This window comes from Sinocyclocheilus rhinocerous, unplaced genomic scaffold (genome assembly GCF_001515625.1).
Source record: "Sinocyclocheilus rhinocerous isolate Xijiao unplaced genomic scaffold, SAMN03320098_v1.1 scaffold2584, whole genome shotgun sequence".
NCBI lineage: Eukaryota > Metazoa > Chordata > Actinopteri > Cypriniformes > Cyprinidae > Sinocyclocheilus > Sinocyclocheilus rhinocerous.
The window spans coordinates 78514-97608 of NW_015652145.1; the positions used below are offsets into that span (position 1 = coordinate 78514).

General features: G+C 37.7%; 2 protein-coding genes and 1 pseudogene across 3 annotated transcripts in view; 1 reads left to right on the plus strand and 2 right to left on the minus strand.

Moving 5' to 3' along the window:
- Positions 1-9118, plus strand: part of LOC107713697 (trypsin-like) — a 12966-nt gene extending 3848 nt beyond the window's left edge. Inside the window, exons 4-8 of the mRNA XM_016519285.1 lie at positions 4708-4797; positions 4982-5077; positions 6915-7057; positions 7320-7449; positions 8984-9118. Of these exons, the coding sequence (XP_016374771.1) occupies positions 4708-4797; positions 4982-5077; positions 6915-7057; positions 7320-7449; positions 8984-9054 (530 nt within the window). The 3' untranslated portion in view covers positions 9055-9118. The remainder of the gene's footprint in view (positions 1-4707; positions 4798-4981; positions 5078-6914; positions 7058-7319; positions 7450-8983) is intronic.
- Positions 9119-9951: 833 nt separating this feature from the next.
- On the minus strand, positions 9952-14610 carry LOC107713719 (homeobox protein PKNOX1-like). Of its 2 annotated transcripts, none has more exons than XM_016519306.1 (9): positions 14438-14610; positions 13943-14111; positions 13663-13833; positions 13462-13576; positions 12237-12334; positions 12013-12135; positions 11840-11916; positions 10790-10956; positions 9952-10670 (listed from the first exon to the last, which is right to left on the minus strand). In XM_016519306.1, exons 1-9 carry the CDS (start codon positions 14566-14568, stop codon positions 10480-10482), a joined length of 1242 nt encoding a protein of 413 aa, XP_016374792.1. In that variant the 5' UTR covers positions 14569-14610; the 3' UTR covers positions 9952-10479. The 2 variants fall into 2 exon arrangements, with proteins under 2 accessions (XP_016374792.1, XP_016374791.1); XM_016519305.1 differs by having other exon boundaries at positions 12013-12141; positions 14438-14607.
- A 1426-nt stretch (positions 14611-16036) lies between these two features.
- On the minus strand, positions 16037-18727 carry LOC107713698 (brain acid soluble protein 1-like; annotated as a pseudogene).
- Between the last annotated feature and the right edge of the window lie 368 nt (positions 18728-19095).

Sequence of the window (19095 nt, forward strand, 5' to 3'; positions counted from 1 at the left end):
CCTCAGAGGACCTCAGATGATGCCAACCCTGAAACAACATACAGAACTACGATATGTGGAGTCGAAACCTCTTCCTCTGTCCTCTATTGAACAGGACTTCCAAAGTAACCTGGTGTCAATAAGTATGAACCACACAAATGTCCAGCAGGCCATCAAGATGCACAACATAACCACTTTCAGGTAGAACAGTCTCCTCATAATTACAGTGTTTGCAAGGCAGCAATATTCTGAAAAATGTCCTGAACTTAGCAGATAGTTTCCCCTTTTTTTTTTCTAGTACAGATCGCTTTTAAGCAACAAAGATCAAAGTTCAGTTCCAAGTTAACCTGCTTCAAAATACCTGTCTAATTATTAAGTGTTCCTGGAGATCTTAATTAGCTGGTTCAGGTGTTAGGAATATAGATCTCCAAGAACAGGAATGAACAGCCTTGACTTAATGTGCGGTGACACAAGCTGCATCCCAATTCAAAGGCTGTGTCCAAAGGCTATTGTCCATTGTCAATCCGCCGCTTTTGAGAAAATAAGTAGTCCAATAACTGAGTGCAGTAAATGGTAAAACTATCTGTGCTACTAAGATTATATTAAATTAAAATTATTTGATAACAAATACCAACCAAGCAGCATGTTTTTTTTTGTTGTTGTTTTTTTAAATAAGGTGAATAGTGTAGTAAAGTATAAAGCACAGCCCACACATAAGTCACATTCAAACAAAGCAGCTTTCTGTTCATCATCAACACATTGAATTCATGTGAACAACTTGAACCTAATGTAAAATCTGCTTGGGAATATTTTATATGAATGTGATTATGCAATATTCCCGATTGCTTGAATTCCTATTGAAATGGATTTCACCTGCGGATATTTGCTGAACAATGGCAATGACAATAACCATAGCAAATAACTATACATTTAATAATCATGCACATTCTATAAGAATATTAAAGTCCACACCACAATTAGAACAATAATGACACAGAGTAACAATATTGTTGGAATCATTTTCAGAGCTTTTTTTTGTTTTTTTCCCCAGCTGATGAACTTTAAAACCACAGACAGCCAATCAGAGGTGCATTTCCCAAAAGCATCGTAAGCTAACTATGGTCGTAAGTTCCATTGAACTCTATTAGAAACAACAGAACTTGTGATCATAGTTGCTTTTTGGGAAATGCACCCCTGCACTCTTATAATAGCCTAAACAAGAACATCATCATGCTTTGGTGTTATAGTTATCTTTATAGTTATCTTTCTTGGGCCTTTACCGGCATAAAGAATTTCCAACATTTTAAATGTAACTGACAGCATTGACATCAAACTGACTTGTAATCAGCCCATTTAATCATTTCTAGCCGCTCTTACACTGAACTTCAGTTGATTCTTTTATGTGACTGAAAGCATTGTGTGCTGAGTATTGTGACAACTACAAAGCAGCTCTGATCTGATTTCATTTACACAGAACTAAAACCTCTTGAAAACTGAACCTGATGCCCTCATTGTTTCAATCATGCAAAAGTCAAACATTTAAATGTATCTGTTTAATCTGCGTTGTTGTTTTTTTAAATAAGGTGAATAGTGTAGTAAAGTATAAAGCACAGCCCACACATAAGTCACATTCAAACAAAGCAGCTTTCTGTTCATCATCAACACATTGAATTCATGTGAACAACTTGAACCTAATGTAAAATCTGCTTGGGAATATCTTATATGAATGTGATTATGCAATATCCCCGATTGCTTGAATTCCTATTGAAATGGATTTCACCTGCGGATATTTGCTGAACAATGGCAATGACAATAACCATAGCAAATAACTATACATTTAATAATCATGCACATTCTATAAGAATATTAAAGTCCACACCACAATTAGAACAATAATGACACAGAGTAACAATATTGTTGGAATCATTTTCAGAGCTTTTTTTTGTTTTTTTCCCCAGCTGATGAACTTTAAAACCACAGACAGCCAATCAGAGGTGCATTTCCCAAAAGCATCGTAAGCTAACTATGGTCGTAAGTTCCATTGAACTCTATTAGAAACAACAGAACTTGTGATCATAGTTGCTTTTTGGGAAATGCACCCCTGCACTCTTATAATAGCCTAAACAAGAACATCATCATGCTTTGGTGTTATAGTTATCTTTATAGTTATCTTTCTTGGGCCTTTACCGGCATAAAGAATTTCCAACATTTTAAATGTAACTGACAGCATTGACATCAAACTGACTTGTAATCAGCCCATTTAATCATTTCTAGCCGCTCTTACACTGAACTTCAGTTGATTCTTTTATGTGACTGAAAGCATTGTGTGCTGAGTATTGTGACAACTACAAAGCAGCTCTGATCTGATTTCATTTACACAGAACTAAAACCTCTTGAAAACTGAACCTGATGCCCTCATTGTTTCAATCATGCAAAAGTCAAACATTTGCTCTTACACTGAACTTCAGTTGATTATTTTATGTGACTGAAAGCAAGATGTGTGCTGAGTATTGTGACAACTACAAAGCAGCTCTGATCTGATTTCATTTACACAGAACTAAAACCTCTTGAAAACTGAACCTGATGCCCTCATTGTTTCAATCATGCAAAAGTCAAACATTTAAATGTATCTGTTTAATCTGCTTAGAATTGTAGACTCTGTTGTAAATATGTAATTGAATTTGGTATGTTGGCCAGGAAATTTGATCATGTATACAAGCCATTCAGGGCATTTTTTACACAGAGCACAGCCTCTTACCTTATCTCTGTGACGCATACTGCTTTTGTACTATTTTAGACCTGGAGTCCCATCTGTTCACAGCAGTTTCCCAGAACACTTGTGCATACTTTAGAAGATTTTAGCATTTACTTTGTTCTGTAGCCAACAGCTTCAAGTGCTTAATGCTTTCCTTTCACCCTCTAAGAATGCAACTCTTTTACAGCTGATTTGCTTTTCATTTTCATTGTCAAGCACAGGAGATTAATATCTTAAAGTCAAATGTAATTCATATTTTGTAGATTTACTCAGCATGCATGAACAGTTCCATTTCTGTCATCATTTTCTCACCTCAAGTAATACAAACCCTTTTCATTTTCTTTTTTCCATGGTACACAAAAGAAGGTCATTTTAGTCATATGATATTTCCTTATGTCATAGTCTTGGCCTGCACTGCAGATTTTTATTCAAAAATAGGCCTTCTTTTTTTCTCAAGGCAGAAGTGGTTTTGGATGAATTAACCCCATTAATGGCATACCATTTCTTAACCATTTAAATGGTTTTGTTGTCTTCTCTCTCCCTGGTAAAACCCAATGCAGTCTGGGGATGATAACAACACTTAAGTGCATAGGTAAGCAACATCAAAAGTACTTTTCAAGGTGCAGTCACATTCTGCAAAACTGTCACTAGAGCGATGCATGAAGCACAGCTCACACAAAAGTCATTTTCGAACCAAACAGCTTTTAGTTGGTCAGTGTGATGAAGTTTGCTGAGCAGCAGTAAATGTGGCAGCACCTTGGAGCATTTCTCAATTATAGCTTAAATATCAACATTCCAGATTGTTCACAATCCTAAAGTTTCAGATTTATACATTTAAAATGATAAAGCTTAATGGTTGCTTTTTTAAATACTTATTGTTAGTGATGTTAAAGGTACACTCAGTATTTTTTTCTTTGGGAATTTAAAATGTTTCACACCTAATAAACAGCACATTTGAGAAATATCATTACAATGAGGTTCACCTACATGACATAAAGACTTCAGACTTTTTCAGTCTTCTAGAAAAAGCAGGTAGCCCCCATGTTGGCGACACCATGTTGACATCACATCACCAGGTGTGTTTATTCATAATAATAGCACTAATGCTATTTGGTTCAAATAATGGTGTGAGTTTTGGCCTGGACTTCCTGTTTGCACATGAAGGCCTCAGCATGTGTGTGATTCACCTTTCTAAACTAAGAATGAAAAAATTATATATAATGTCCAAAGAACAAAATTGTATTGCTTACATGAAGTGGCAACCTCATACATCCAGGCCAATAGGTGTCAGTGTAGAGTTCAAAGTAAAAAAATATAAGAACAGTAATTATGACTTTTTATTTTACAATTCTGAATTTCTTCCTTGCAATTGCTTGCGAAAGTTCTTATCTCACAATTCAGACTTGTCTTCTTCTTCTCAGAACTACATCTTGCTATTGTGAGTTCTTTCTCAGTACTCAGAATAGTGAGAAATAATGACTGAATAGCAACAAAAAAAAATAAAAATGTATTCTGTGGTGGAAATAAGCTTCCATACCTTTAAGTGTTTTAGAAATGCATTTGTTTTAAAAGTTTCTCTTTCTAAACTATAAATTGCATTAAAAGTTTGCACTTTCTAAACTATAAATTGCAAATGTAATAAAACTTCAAAACGTCATATCAGTGTTTAATAAGCAATCATTTGATCTATTTCTGCATAGCTTGTGGTTCAATGCTCATATAGTTGGCGGTAACCTGTCGGTTGAGGGTCAGTTCCCCTGGCAGGTGAGCCTGCACTTTCAGAACGAGCACCTGTGTGGAGGCTCCATTATATCATCTTGCTGGATACTGACTGCTGCACATTGTGTATACGGGTGAGTCTATAATGTCCTCATGGAACAATATTCAGACACCCACATGGAAATGATCATAGTCTGCTGTTTTCCATGCAGGTTTGCATACCCTATACTGAGCAGTGCAATCTCTCGCTGTAGAGAAGATCATTTATCACAGTCGCTACAGACCCAAGGGCTTGGACAATGATATTGCTCTGATGAAACTGGTGCATCCCCTCAGCTTCAATGGTACCTTCTGCAAAAGGAGTTCTTTTAAAATGATAAGAGGTTATTCTGAAGAACCATTGCTAGTGTAATGGCTGGCAGTTATGCAAATGGACTTTTAAACTTATCTTAATAACCTGCATCCTCCATGCCCTTGTTTAGCATTCATTGTGACAAATGGCTTATCAGCATTTTTTTTTTTTTTCAGGTTTTGTGGAGCCTATTTGTTTGCCGAACTTTGGGGAGGAGTTTGAGGATGGTAAAATGTGCTGGATCTCAGGATGGGGTGCCACTGATGATGGGGGTGAGTCTGGGAGCTTAAGGGCCATAACACACCAAACAGACATAGAAGAACTAGTGGCAATGAAAGCTATGTTGTCGCCTCGTGCTGCTTGTGTTTTTAGCCAAAAGGTTGTGCTTGAACACACAAAAGACTACAGCCAATGTCCAGTTAGCACGAATGTTCTGCGACTGTGTGAGAGGAGATAACTGTCTGTATCAGTAAGTGGCAGTCCTCATCCCTTCAAAAAGGGAAAGCGAAAACTGGACTTCAAATATACAAAGCAGCGCTTGCTTACCATTTTGAATATGAATCATGCTGATCAGTTGATCTTCACTTTGGTTGGTCTTCACAAAAGGCCCAGGTATGCAGACTGATAAATATTCACTCACATGAACAAGTACCAGTTTGCCTCAGATTTCAGGCTTTTGTCTGCAATCTCAAGAAAACTGTCAGTGAGTGAAAATTGGGCCTAAAATCGTCTAGTGTGTACCCAACATAAGCTGAACGGCCAATCAGAGTGATTTTTCTAACCAAGTGCCCAATGATTCAACAATTCAACATGCTCAGTTGGTCAAAAAGCCTCCAGCAGGGTTAGACTCGTGTTGACTATTGGTTAAGTCAATGTTATATTAATTAACTGAACCAGTCAGGTCACTCAAACCAATGAGGGCAAATGGTGCATTCAAGTCTTCCTGGGAAATTTGTATTTTGTATTTGGGAAATCATAATTATGATGTCAGATGCATTTGGCCGGAGCAAGATGGCAATGTACCTTTTTTTAAGTTTACTACATGAAATGATCAAGAATGCACATCGGGTGTTCTGCTTTCGTTTTTATTCAATTTATGAAGGTGTATAATTGTACGATATTTGTAATTGTACAATACATGTGCTATGCAAAGGCCCTAATGCTTTAAGGGGCCTTGTGACCAAACCTGGAAAACGTTTGTGAACAGACAGAGGATCGTGAATTCACCAAGTGGACGCCACCTGTGAAAAAAATCACAAATGCACTGAGGAGGACCTGCATCCTCTAACTTGCACTGGGCCTCGGTCCATGTTTGTGACAGCCCTGACAATACTATTATATTCTGTACATGCAGCTTAGCTAGTCTGATGGTAAATGAAATATAATACTTTCAGACATTTCAAAAATGTATCATCAATATAGATGCAGCATGTTTTCTCACTGACACATCCACAACTCAGAAACTTAGGGCTCAAAGAAAATCTTGAATTTCCCGTTCATAATTACGACTTTGAGGTGGCGTTCATGTGCATTTAAATTGTAAATGCAATCTTTCCAACACGGCTTGAACTATAATACCTGGAGAGGGTTATCTTTTAGCATTCCTGTTCATGCCAAGTGCCCAGGAGATCCACGCAGCCTAGGAAGTACATGAGTTAAGTCTTTCTGCACTTATACTGTATGCTGAAAAATTATTTTGTGAGAATGCACAGATACTTTTGTATATATTTCAATTGAGAAAAATATTTTTGTCCCCAGAATGCTGTAACTGCAGCATCTCCCAAAGAGGGGCTATCTGGAACCAGCCACAAACATTGACACCCCTGGGGCAAACAGGAAGTCCAGGCCAAAACTCACACCATTATTTGAACCAGTCATGTTATGTTTAGCCAGTCAAGCCTTTCAGATGAACAGACTGCAATTCTGTTTGATGCAGAACAATTAAACTACACTCCACCGATGACAGACTTTGTGGTATTTCTTGTGCTGCCTCTACTTAGTAAAATATGCTGTGCTAGCCACCAAAAAAAAAAAAGAACAACACACTGATTCTTCTGAGTTTGTAAACTGACCCACAAGGAGATAAAATGTCCTGTTGTGTTCTATTAGGTGAAGGGAGTGTATCGCTGCTTTCAGCAAGAGTCCCACTGATCTCTGCAAAGGCCTGCAGTCAGCCGGAGGTTTACCAAGGTTATATATCACCAGGCATGATCTGCGCAGGCTACTTGGACGGGGGAACAGATTCCTGCCAGGTATATCTCTCACCATGGATTTTTATGTACTTGATATTATAGTGATATTATACCAATTCTATGCTGAATATAATACAGTTTTCATGCACATCAAATTCCATTTAAGGTTTATATTCTGGACAACGCTTAATTATTAGAATAAGACCAAATTCTGATTAACTTTGTACTATTATTGTGCAAGTCAACATTAAACACTACAGTTTAAAGGAAGTGCAATATCTGAAGGACCTACAAAAAATATTTTCGTCCATGTTGGTAATAGGGAGACAGTGGTGGTCCACTGGCTTGTGAGGATTCCTTTACCTGGAAATTGGTGGGAGCCACAAGCTGGGGACAAGGCTGTGCAGAAAAGAACAAACCTGGGGTTTACCTGGATACATCTGCAGATGGAGGTCAGGATAGTGATCATGTGTATCATGTGTATCTGTGAACTAAGTATGAGACAGAAGTTTGTAGTTTGTCAAAAGGTAGCTATATAGTGAGACGGCCTCCTTTTTATGAACTTTGTACACTTTTTTTTTTTTTTTGCTTCAAATTAAAGTTGGCAATGTTGTGATTCATTTCTTAAAACTTAAAGGGGTTATATGATGCTATTTTAAAGATCATTATTTTGTGTATTTGGTGTAACAGAATATGTTGACATGCTTTAATGTTCAAAAAAGACATTATTTTTCAAATACTGTACATTATTGTAGGTCCTCTATGCCCCGCCTCTCTCAAACACGTCGTTTTCAACAAAGCCCCCTCCTTTGACAAGCGCAGTCTGCTCTGATTGGCCAGCTGACCCAGTCCATTGTGATTGGCCGAACACCACAAGCACGCGTCGGAAATGTAACGCCCCTTACCATAATCACGAGCTTCAGCTTTCAAAGTAAATATCAAGACAGTTAATAATGTTGTTAATTTTACCATCAGTTCAAGCCCGAAAGGGCAACAAAGTCGCGTGACAGACACAGTGATGATGCAGTACACAAGCCGCGGTTAAGACAGCTGACGTGCTATGATTTCTGACAGGCAGTTCACTCTCCTGTGATGTGACCCTGTTCCCCTCACACACACACACACGCACACATCGCGTTACTCTGCGCTGCGCAAAACTCCGCATTTAAACAGTCAATAGCAAATACTTAAACTAATAACAAAACATACTTACAGTCGCTGATTCAAGATTGTCATAGCAAAGTCGGAATTAACCCTTTTATTTTTTTTTTTTAAATAGCGTTTGTGCACAGCCAGCCTTGTACTCTTCTAGGTTAAAAAAAACTGTCGTCCATAAAATGCGTTGCACAAATTCGAACATCTGGGTTGTGCTGTTCTGTTGTAAATAAATCTTAACCAATGATTCCTAATTGCATCTACTTCCGGAAGGCCAAATAAAGTGCTTTTGCTTTCGCACTGAAACACACACCGTCTCCCTGACATGGCTGCATCAACACGACTGCTGTTCCTGAAACCACGCCTTCTTTCTTTGCGTGCACATTTGGGCGGCATTATGCTAATATTTCCACATAGTGACCTAGATATGTAGGGGCATGTTAGAACGAGCCGTTTTAGGTAGGCATGGTTGACTCTTAACTTTTATAAAGAATATCTCTTTGGATTTGAGACTTTAGTCTTTGCAACTTTACAGATCTTCTTTATGCACCAAGAGCTTGTAACACTCCAAAGAGAAAGGAAAAATTGAAATCGCATCATATGACCCCTTTAAAGAAAGTAAATGGGAAAATACCAGAACCAGAAAAGGTGGATGGTTAAACTCTGTGGGAAAATCATTTGGGAATAGCCATTTTTGTTGAGAAAGGTCATACAGATTATCACCTGATTTCACCAGTTATTCTGATGAATCAGCGCCCTCTTGTGGTTTAAGAATTAGACGAAACTACAAGAAGAAAAAATTAATCATTTTCTTTGCTACTTTTCAAACAGAGAGAAGAAATGCTGCACCCCTCTACAACCAGCTCTACAGTTTAATTATGGGAAAGACATCAAGGAACTGAATCCAGGCAGAAACTCCACAAAAAAACAACAACCTTGCACTGGTCACTGTATGTCATATACAGGCACGGCGTAAGAAATCATTGTATTACGTGCACTCAAATCTGAAAAAGTTTTATTTGGTGTAAGTAGTCTTATACAGTACTTGCTATTGTTTTAAGAAATACCTGCCAAACAATCCTCTGATGTGTCATGAATGATTAAATACACAAATTTCCAGAGACACACAAGCGACAATGTGCTTATATCTAATATGCAATAAATATGGAGAAAAAAGAACAAAGTCCCCATCCATGCAAAAAGTATTTTCACTGTTGCAAAACTTTGTAAAGGCTTTATTATGTTATACTATTGTAGTGTTTACAGTCCTTAAATAATTGTTTAGAAAACAGCACACAATTTACAACATTTAATGTAAAATGGTGTGGCAAAATACTCAGACTTGACCTTTATATGGACATTTTATGCCATAATTCCCAAAGCATCTTTCATAACTCTGATTGTTAAGGGAAGCTTAGTACGTGTTAGATCAAACTACATTAGCCTATAGAGCAAAAACAAAGAGGTCCCTCTGAAACGAAGGAACATCTTCAGCATAAGGATGAAGATTACTGGAAGAGACTTTGATTTAACTCATATTACAAAATTTTATCAATGTATCAGGCTTTCTGTGCTTATCAGCGGTATAGTTTTACAAAAGAATATGTAAGGCATTTTGTATGTGAGTGTTAAACCCAATTTACATATTTAAAAATGGTTTATAATCCAACATCTATTTTGTCTTTTCTAAAAAACTTTTAAGTCATACCCTGAAAACAGGGCAGATAGTATAGTTTCTGTACATAAATATTCCCTAAAAAACCCAAACAAAAAAAAAAAAAGAAAAGAAAAAACAACACTTTTTACAACGTTCATATATAAAAATAATAATCTCTTTTCTCAAACTCGGTCTTGGAGCCTCTCTACAAGCGTGAGCATACTGAAGAAAACATGAACATGCAGTGTGAATAAAACAGCACGACGACAAACTCTTAAAATCTTGGCATTCAAATGAGTTAATATAGAAAACAATCATTACAAACATTCACTACAGAAGCTTAAAAACGTTCATCTGCATTCTATTGTTGCAACCTTCTTGAAGTGTCTCTATATAAAAGTGCACGCACCTGCACGTCTACGCAATAAAACCAGGTGCTGAAATGCAACTCCTCGCACGGCATCTTTCAGTAACGTTGTGCTCTCTGTAAACTGTTTGTGTGTTACATAAGCCAACATACAGTACTCTTAATTTTTTTTTTTTTTGTAGTGCACAAGTATCAGCTTTGCTGAAAGTCTACGAGGGGACTGGATCTCTTGCCACAAGTGTCATGTGCAAGTTTTCCAATGTAAATGTAAGCATGCAGTGTGTGACCTGCGATCCGTGTGTCTTAGTCGCTAACATCTAAACCCAGCCCGGTCATGTCAGCAGATGACAAATCTGCGTCGTCTTCATTGCCGCTTTCCTCCGATTCATCCTCGCTGTGATTTCCCATCATGACTTGCTGCATGGCGAGAGTTGCTCCATCTGATGAAAGTGCCTGGAAGCCATCGACGTTCATCCCCACTGTAACCATACTACCTGCAAACAATCACAACACATTCAGTAAAGGAAAATCTGTAATTTAAAACCAAGAAAACAGACTTTGTTTTAATTTTGGAGCATGAGTGCTGTAAGAACACATTATTTTGAGGCAGTACCGTCTGGCATTGTGAGTTGCTGCTGGGTTCCAGATGAGGCGATGGTGTCAGACCAGAAGCGGTGTAGCGGGCGGCTCTGAGCAAGAGTCTTCTTCTTGGTTTTAGACATCTCTGTGGCGCTGGCATCTAGCATTGGCTGCAAGATCCGTCTTCGAGCATTAATAAACCTGCAGGACAGACCCAAAAGACAATATTTTGCATCACTCGCTATGCATGGAAGAATAAAAGACATTGTTATATAAAGAATAATATAATCTAGATCAGTGCGTGGGAAGTAAATCTGTAGTAAATTATAATGAATGGCTTTGCAAGTTATTTTAATTTCACATGCTGTATTTCAATGATTTTAAATGTGTGATGCACACAACAGCTAATAAACATCAACTTGATATCATGTATAAATAAGTGATGGAAATTAATATTCTTTACATTCTAAATTCAGATGTAGTTATTTGGGTTTACTGTTCACACTATAATTATTTGGCTTTGTTAATGTTATTTTTGTGTTTAGGACTTTAAAGGCAGGGTATATGATTTTTCAAAAACACTTTAGAAAACTGATTCGGGCCGAATTGCAAAACAAACTTGTAGCCAATCAGCAATAGACGTCGTAATAAATGCCCAACTCAGAAGTACGTTTCCCAGGTGCACTTCAAGGCAGAATGTCTGAATATTTCAAGGAAATACATAAATGCACCGCATTTGAGAACTTAATTTAAACATTTGAATACATAAGGAGATAAAAACATAAGATTGGGAACTGTAAAATAGGGCTGTCAAAGTGGGCTGCTATTTTGGTAATTAAGTAAAAAGTAAAAATTAAAGACAAATGTGTTTATACAAATATAATAATGTGGCAATAATGACAGGATTAAGTATGAAAAATAAAGCTTATGATTTTATGATATTATTGAACAATTCTATTACAGTACACAACATTTTATTATGTGGTTAATTTCACATAATCAATTAATCTCAGAATAATTCATTCCGGAGAGGCTGGAACAACAGAGTCACTGTCTACTTCGTGTTCTTGCTGGATTGACTTACCAGTTGTTGACTTGGAGTAAAGTCAGGTTTGTCTGAATTGCAAGTTGCTTTTTCTCTTCCTCAGTGGGATAGGGGTGCTACATAAAGAAGGTGAACAGTGAAGTGTTCATTCATTTATATCAGGTAAAACAAAACTGCAACGACTGACTTTAAACATTTGTTTGCCAACTAACCGCAATGTGCTGGAAGAGCCAGGAGCGCATGACATTGGTAGCCTGTTTGGGAAGAACACTACGCTTGTTTTTAGGTGAGCTGTCATCTCCCCCAAAGAAACTCAAGTCCTGATTGAGCTGAAGCTGGAGCTGCAGGAAGTACAAGGAGTCACTGATCAGTAAGTCTGCTTGTGATCTTGTGTGTAAAAATATTTGTGTGTGCTCTGCTGGAGTGTCATGCACACCTGTGAGTTCTGAATGTGTATTGTTCCAGGTGAGATGGCTTGTGTCACCACTTGCCCCTGTGGTGTGACTATCGTCACTGGCTGATATACTGTATTACCTGCACAAAACAAGATTTACTATTTTCTTTCCCCCCCAGAGGAGCCATCATTTCAACCAAATAGCCAATGTTGCCAATTAGATTCAAAATGTTCACATATAATAAACAAATACATGATAAATGCTATGAGAGTTTTTTTTTTAAATGGAAACTAAAATGATTTAAAACAGTGAATCAACTTTTTTAACAAAACTTTAAAGGGGTCCTATTATGCTTTTTCAACTTTAGTTAGTCTGTAATGTTGCTGTTTGAGCATAAAAAAGATCTGCAAAGTAACAAAGCTCAAAGTCCAATTCAAAGGGAGATATTTTATTTAACAGAAATTTTTCAAAAACTACAACGAACGACTCGTTTGGACTACAACGCATATTTTCCGGGATTTGTGATATCACAAAGATCGACGAATGGGACGAGACCTGGTTGAGCTGCACTAGAGAAGGCAACGAGTGTTATCACTATGTCTGAGACATGCTAGCTTTCCCAAGGCAGACGAACTTAGAGTGGTTACAATCATCCGGGTTTAAATCGCACTCAAATTTATTTGATATTGACGCAATATTTACACTGAAGACCCTTCATTTGACACAGGAACTATTCGAGCCGTTCATGCCAGACTGAGGAGAGAGGTGTTGTAATAATGTAAAATATGTGAAAAATAATGTGTTGAGAGCCTGTTCTAGTACACCCCCAAAACAAAATCAAGACTATGTAAAAGAGCACAATAGGACCCCTTTAAAGCCACCCACTAGCACCAACATTCACATACGATTGTCGCATTTCCCCTGCCTAGTGGCAGTCGCACAGAACTTTCAAATTGCTCGAAGCAGCCGTTCATTACCAACACAAAACAAAAGACAATCATATTAAAGAAAATAAAAGTAAATATTAACTTATTAATTATAAAATAATTATTTCAGATATAATTATTCATACTCGTTTTACAGAATAACATTGACATAGAAATATTGTTTATTTTCACCTTGTGCTCATAGTTTTTTTTAGACTATATCCCAATGCAGTCAGGTGGTTGCATACAAACTATCTGCAAAAGTTCAAATATGCCATATATGCATATGATTGTAACTCCTCGCAGCTCCCAATGTAACTAATGACAGATGAACATGTACCTGTGACCACTTGTGATGGATTGACTGCAGTCACTGTAATATTGCCTTGTTGAAGACCTTGCGAGGGCACCACAATGCCCTGGGGACTGAGGGCAGCTGAGAAAGAGTTGGACAACTGCAAAAGAATAAATCAATTAAACACTACATCAGTGTACTCGCTGTTAGTGTCAGTGTCTAAAATTCAAGGAACACAGCCTTTACTTGGTCATGGCCTGGAGAGTATGGGCTGCCTGGCTCTCCACTCAGTAGTGTCTCACTGTTCATCTTAGTCTTGAGGCAGGAAATGTAACGGCTGCAGAAGTCCTTGCACAGGTCACTGACTTTCTCTAGCTCTAATAGATGAATCCTCAGCACCTGGATGGCCTTGACCATCTGATAGAAAGGAAACAGTTGTGACACTTGCCAGTGTTTGAAGTTAAGATCAAAGCTATGAGGTATATACAATAATATTAGCTATTTCGACACCTGTCACATCTCTTACCAAGTTGTCAAGGTCTGGGTCTTCGCTAAAGAAGGCTTTGCCATCTTTCTCCTGACTGCGTACAAAGTTTTCAATGTCAACATCAAAACTGGCAGAGGTCTGAGTAGAGCCCTGAGTAGACTGCTCACACTTCTCAAACAGCAGGGCCAAGAGAGGGAAGAGGGGATGTCTGTGGAGGAGAAGAACCATGTGTAAGAGAAGACACTGTTGTAGTCACTCCTTGAACTAATATGCTGATTTGCTGCTCAAGAAATAATTCTTATTATCAATGTTGAAAACAGTTGTGCTACTGCCACATGAATACAAAATTCAAAAGAACAGCATTTATTTGAAATAGATATCTTCTGTAAAAATTACAAATGTCTTCACTGTCACTTTTGATCAGCTGAATGCATCCTCGCTGAATAAAACTATTAATTTATTTAAAAAATATATTTCTAAATGTAATGTATATTTATAAAAAGTATAAAGTGTAAATTCAGACACTCATGTCACCTATATATACAGGCTTTGTAGACATCCATTTGTGTTTGTGGTTCAGTGGATACAGGGCTGCTGGAGCTTCCCATGTTTTCACTGGCAAAGCCCTTCTCAAGGTCACTCTCTGACTGCTCCATGATCTGCATCTAATCCAGGAGAAAACAGCCAAAAAGGGATTACATTTCATATATTAGTTCTAACAATATGCTTGAAAGCGGTATTTTAGCATTTGTAGCTCAATGACTTTTTATCACTTCCAGATGTACACTTTAACAGTTCACAAAGACTCATAAACAGCAATGAATTATATATTAAAAAAAACCATTTGAGTTTAAATGTTGATCGTCAACGTCAGGAACAAAACACTTAAATTTATAATAGTTCTTTAAATTTCTCAATTTTATATGAGATTTGCAATTTTTGAACAGTTTAAAACCCTGATTTAAGTGATTGTTATCTAACAAAAAAGAATCAAAATCAAAATCAAAGGGAGCCAAACTACATTTTATAATAGTTCTTTAAATTTCTATTAATTTTATGACATCTGTGCATCTTTTGTAATTTAAACCCTTGATTTAGAATCTTGCAGTGTGGAAATAATTCTTAAAAGTACAGAAATTCCAGTTAGTTGCTATGGAAGCTTGTTTCCACCACGGGATGGATGGATAAAAACAAAAACAAAAATAATAATAAATGCTACTTTTATCTCACAATTCAGACTTTTTCCTTGCAATTGGTAGGAAAAAAAAGTCAGAACTTACACGTCTGAGAAGAAAAGGCAGAATTGTGAGATAAACTTTCAATTGTGAGTAAAAAAGAATTGACATAAAAAGTCACATTTACCATTTTATTTTTAATTGTGTGATGGAAACAAAAGAGAGATGTTAAGATGTAAACTTAAAAAAAAAAGTCTGAGCTGTGAGAAAACCTAACCCTAAGTGTAAAAAAAAAAAAAAAGCTGCGTCCCAAATGATGCGGTATGCACTTATACACTGTTCTTATGCATCCTGCTGTGTAGTGTATGAATTATATAAGGTTATTTTGTCATTCATAATCAGATTCTGATAGCCCCTCCCCCACTGCTACGTAATTAAAGCTGCGACAGTTGAGTGCATGAAGTGTCCAACATTCCACACTTCGTTTTTTCGGTTATTTAAAGGGGTCATATGATGCGATTTCAAGTTTTCCTTTCTCTTTGGAGTGTTACAAGCTGATTGTGCATAGATAAGATCCCTGAAGTTGCAAAGACTAAAGTCTCAAAACCAAAGAGATATTCTTTATCAAAGTTAAGACTCTGCCACGCCCCCCTAAAACGGCTCGTTCTAACACACCCCACATATCTACCTCACTATGTGAAAATATTTCATCTGGGTATTTAAAGTGCACTTTTTCTATTTGGAATTTTCAGTGTGAATGCACTACTAGCACTATTTACTACAAGATACTACAAAGTGGCATAGAATAGTGCATAAGTATGTGAATTGGGACGCACATTCAGAAGCCCGATTGTGAGATGAAAAGTCAAAATAACCTTATTTAAATTTTTTAATTCCATGGTGGAAACTAATAATTAACATAAGGCAGAAGTTAGTCATAAAACATTAGAAATGAGGTCATTTCGAAATGGTTGGAACTGGATCATGTTAGTCTCACATTTTAATTAATGTAGGAAATACAGCGTTTCAACCATTTGCCAATTTAATGTTAGAAGTACACTACCCTCCTTTATTAATAAAGTCAAGGCAAGCGTAGTCTCATTAGAATAAAGTGTAAATTGAGATTAACACCATTCAAATACTGTAGAAGACAACAGCAACAAATAACTCTAGATACACTCGGTTGAAGTGAAATCATTTTATTTCCATAATTATAGAATTCTAGCATAAAGCTTGCGATTTGCCAGTAAATCATCTGAGGAACAATGAACATGGGGAAGAAACAGGGTTGTGCACAAAGGTAGCAATACCACAGGCTCAGTGTCCGGGTGAGGATCGGCCTGAGGAAGGCTGGGGCAGACGGTATTTAGACAGATCTACATCCACATCAGCAAAGGTGTACATGTTGTAGTGGTGGTGCTGCAGGTTCTTGTACGTGGTGTTGTCAAAGGGTTCAAGCTCTGGCTCCGGGGCTTGTTCTGAGGAAATCAATAATGTACGAGATTAAATGTAAGACATGTGGAACTGGGGAAAAAATATCACACAAAATGCATCTGACAGCAACTGAAAGACAAGAAGCTGTTTCAGGAAAAAAGCCCAAACAATGAGCACCGTGCCCAAGGAACAAGTAAATGAACATTTCTTTTAGACTGGAAGATAATCTTGAATGAAAATATTTGCGCAAGGAGAAATTGTTTCAGGAAAAAAGCCCAAACAATGAGTACCGTGCCCAAGGAACAAGTAAATGAACATTTCTTTTAGATTGGAAGATAATCTTGAATGAAAATATTTGCGCAAGGAGAAATCAAAGTAAAAATTCAACTACATGCCGAGTAAGTTTTTTACAAAGTGATCATAGAAGGAAGAACCGAGGAAGAGTCTTCCTGTTAATTCCTAACTCTTCAAAAGGATTTCGGATTTGAATCTTCACACTTTCATGGTGTTACAGTAATCACTTTCAATCCACAGGTGGTCCTTTACATAAAAGGTGTGAGGGGCCTCTAGCTTTTTACCTAGACTACAGACGTCTGACTAATTACTCTGTCATTTTCCATTTCACCCACTACAGCTCAAGTCAATCAAACTTTAAAGTAAACCAGATGCTTCTAAAGACAGGATCTTTCCACATTACTCTATTATTTTGCTCCGTGTTTTTACCATAAATGTTATAAAACATTATATCACCCAATAGTTGTAATAAAACACAAAAGAGCTACAGCATAACTACACAAACTAATAAATCAGTTTAAAAACTCTAGATCTACAGTACTATTTTGAAACGAGTTATACTACAAAGCAGACAAAGGAGTAGTAAGTAATGAATTATTAATAGAAGCCATTTTAAACCTCAACCCAAGGAACAATCAGTCCAGGTAGAATTAATGAAGTCATGCAAATTTATGAAAATACAATAAGAACTTAATAAGAAAAGCAAATGTAATGCAAATGCATAATGAAGATTAAAAGTTGCAAAGCCATTTGAGCAAAGCCTTTGTGCAAAAGCAATCCCACTGCTGCCATGAAAAGGTATTAGTGTTAAATAAATGGTAAGAGAAATGTGTTTCTGTGATGTGACGGATCCAGAGAAAGAAACTGAGTAAGGATGTGTGGTGTACCCTCAGGTGTTTCCACAACGTTCGTCTCAGCCCGAGCGTCTACAGCATCAGCGGCCGGCCACAGGTGCAGGGTCTACCAGCTCTTCTGAAGGGGCTGCCGGCGTTCCTGCCTCAGCTTTGGATGATGCATCCTCAGGCTTAGCTGCAACATCTCCAGGAGCCTCAGGAGCTACTCCATGACTAGCTTCAACAGCGGTTTTGGCTACTTCTTCAGGGCTAGGTTCTGTAGGGGCTTCTGGGACAACTTCTGCAGAAACTTTGACAGCATCTTCAGCTTTGATTTCTGGTTCCTTTTCAACAACAATCTCCTCCGTAGACGCCTTTTTAACATCTGTTGCGGTGTCCACTGTCTTGTCAGGAGTGTCAGCTGTAATTGATTCACTGGACACTTCTGGAATTGCTTCAGTTGTGGAGGGAGATAATATAGGGGCAGGATCAATAAGGGTCTCATCTGATCCATCTGGTTTAGCACTTGGTGCAGGAACCTCTTCTGGTTTTGCTTTAGTCACAGTTTCAGCATTTTCTTGAGCTTCTCCAACTGAGGCAGATTCAGGCTTTGCTTCCTTATCTGCAACATCTACTTCAATCGTCAGACCAGGAGATTTCTTCTGTGCTGCTTTCTCTCCAGACTCGACTGGTGTTTCAGTCTTTGGCTTCTCATCATCAGAATCAGAGTCTGAATCAGAATCACTGGAGGATGAGGATGAAGAAGAGCTATCGTCTTCATCTTTCTGGCCTTCTGCCTCAACATCTGAGGCCTTACTTGCTTCACTTCCTGTAGTGACTTCCTTAGTAGGTGGGACTTCAGTGATCTCTTCAGCTGCTGCCGTATCTGCAACTAGACTGCCAGCTGTCGTCTCATTTGCAGCGGCTGTGGACACAGCCTCAGTGGTTTCAGACTCACCTAAAGCTATGTCTTTGGGAAGAAATCCTGTGGCAGACAGCTTAGAAGGGAAGGCAACTGCGGGCTTGTAGGCTAGTAGAAAAGCCCTCTCATCGGCCTCTATGGCTGAGGAAACGGCAAATGGGATAAATTACATGAGATTGTTTTTAGTTTATTACATTTGAGAAATCCTCCTGTTCAATGTAGACATTAAACCCAGCAAACACCACAAGAAAACCTTGCACACCCTGTCAAAGTCCCTTGCCTGAATGTGGAAAGACCAAAATATATTTGCTATGCTTCAATAAAATAGTTCATATCACCAATAAAGACTTGCAAAAATGTAGACTGTAGAAAGAATGCAGAAAACAGGTTAAAACTGCATTTTTCAGGCTAGTCCATCTAATGAGCAAACACATTGTTGAGCAATAATTTAATTTAAAGACCTCATGAAAACAAAAATTGTTGTTTTGCGCCTTTAAGTCCTTGTCTGTAATTCTAGAAGCCACCTACACGACC

What these genes read in the sequence shown, in the direction of transcription:
- LOC107713719 (XM_016519305.1), bottom strand. Translation starts at nt 14,568, where the DNA reads ATGCAGATCATGGAGCAGTCAGAGAGTGACCTTGAGAAGGGCTTTGCC. An exon ending in TCCATCACAAGTGGTCACAG is followed by an intron (nt 12,335 to 13,461) that starts GTACATGTTCAT and finishes TGTTTTGTGCAG; the next exon opens with GTAATACAGTATATCAGCCA. An exon ending in TTACTCCAAGTCAACAACTG is followed by an intron (nt 10,957 to 11,839) that starts GTAAGTCAATCC and finishes TCTGTCCTGCAG; the next exon opens with GTTTATTAATGCTCGAAGAC.